General features: G+C 42.1%; 1 protein-coding gene across 1 annotated transcript; it reads left to right on the top strand.

The window, feature by feature from the left end:
• On the top strand, positions 1-1,528 carry LOC123056604 (uncharacterized). Its single transcript, XM_044479949.1, has 4 exons — positions 1-61; positions 593-870; positions 1,032-1,217; positions 1,362-1,528. Exons 2-4 carry the CDS (start codon positions 600-602, stop codon positions 1,526-1,528), a joined length of 624 nt encoding a protein of 207 aa, XP_044335884.1. The 5' UTR covers positions 1-61; positions 593-599.

Below are 1,528 nucleotides of genomic sequence, written 5' to 3' on the forward strand. Positions count from 1 at the left end.
CGTACTGGCCGGACGGACGAAGCAGGCAAGCCAGATTTTAGTCCGGGAGGAGGTGGAGAGAGTAAGCTTTCCTGCATCTCATCTGTTGCTGATTTGTTCTTGTTAGATGATTTCTTTGAGACTAAACCTGCATCCTTTCTTTAGTAATCCCATTCTACCATTCAATTTAAGTTAACCTATCCTATATATGACTCGGATCAGATTTGAAACTCTCTGAATTTATTTCATTTGTGTATGGCAATCACGATAATTTTTTTGCTTTTGCGTAAAGTGTATAGCAAGAAGTTGACAGCCGCATTTACACAGTAAAATTGATCGGACATGTCGGAACCAAACTAGGGCCTAGCATTCGCGGAATCAAACATTTTTAGAATCTAGAGACTAAATTATGAGAATGTTTGTCATTCGCCGTATGAAAATCGTGTCAATGGATTTGTCGTCAATGGTTCATGCTGTTCTTATATGTTCTTTTGCACCAAGAGATTTCACGGTAGAAGCTAAGTTAGATATAGTATGTGCTTAGTTGCTTACCTTTAATATGCTATGCATTAATATCTTGATTCATTACTCACACATTTTCTACCTATTTCAGCTGCACAATGACAATAATAGACTTCATAGACGTGATTGATGATATCATTGACTTGAGCAGCGATGGGGAGAATGTTGAACAGGATGAAATCCCAGCTCAGCCCCCGGCGACGATGCTTGATAGGCAGGAGGTGTTTGTCGAAGCTGGTGATGGAAGGCAAGAGGCTGACGAGTCCGGAAATACTATCCAAGCTACCACATGGTCCATGTTTAGGGAGAAAGGGCCTCTTGATACAACTGCAAACCAGAATTGCGCTTCAATGACAGTATCACTCCCAAGTAACTACATTCGTTCTTCGCTATCCCATCTTATGTTAAAAACCTTGTGTGCTTATCATGAAAATAGTACACATATCAAACAACCATTGCAATGCCAATCCCGGTTTTCAATTAACAGTGACACCATGATATAGAGATAAAAAGTTGTTACATCGCTGCAGGCCCTGCTTCAGCGGCTTGGGAGGCTCATCCCTCATCACAGCCGGACCACACTGAAGAAGGGTCCTCTACTCGGTCCAGAAATACTATAATAGATACCACTGCAACACCGTCCTCGGTTGCAGAAAAAGGGCCTCTTGATGCCACTGCAACACAGAATTTTCCTCTAACATCAGTGACATTCCCAAGTAATTACACTCTTCTCTACCACACTATTTGTTAACTTGTGTGCTTATCATGAAAATGTTCCAAATCAACCAATCATTGCAACATCGATCCCTCTTTTGAATTAACAAAGACAGCCTGATAGAGATAAGTGGTTATCGCTGCAGGTGCCACTTTCACGACTCCAAAGGGTCTGACACATGAAGGAGATAATGGAAGGCTGCTGAGGATGTATGGGAGACGTCCTAGGAAGAAGAAGAACTACCATACCGAAACCCCTAGGAGAAGTCCTAGGTTCGAAGATAAGCTGGGAGTCGATCGGAAGCTGTTGTAA

The sequence above is a fragment of the Triticum aestivum genome, chromosome 3A (assembly GCF_018294505.1).
Source record: "Triticum aestivum cultivar Chinese Spring chromosome 3A, IWGSC CS RefSeq v2.1, whole genome shotgun sequence".
Classification (NCBI taxonomy): domain Eukaryota; kingdom Viridiplantae; phylum Streptophyta; class Magnoliopsida; order Poales; family Poaceae; genus Triticum; species Triticum aestivum.

Excerpts from the sequence above, each read along its gene's own strand:
- LOC123056604 (XM_044479949.1), top strand. The coding sequence starts at position 600 with ATGACAATAATAGACTTCATAGACGTGATTGATGATATCATTGACTTG. Across the intron at positions 871-1,031 it reads AATGACAGTATCACTCCCAA|GCCCTGCTTCAGCGGCTTGG; the intron begins GTAACTACATTC and ends ACATCGCTGCAG. Across the intron at positions 1,218-1,361 it reads AACATCAGTGACATTCCCAA|GTGCCACTTTCACGACTCCA; the intron begins GTAATTACACTC and ends TTATCGCTGCAG.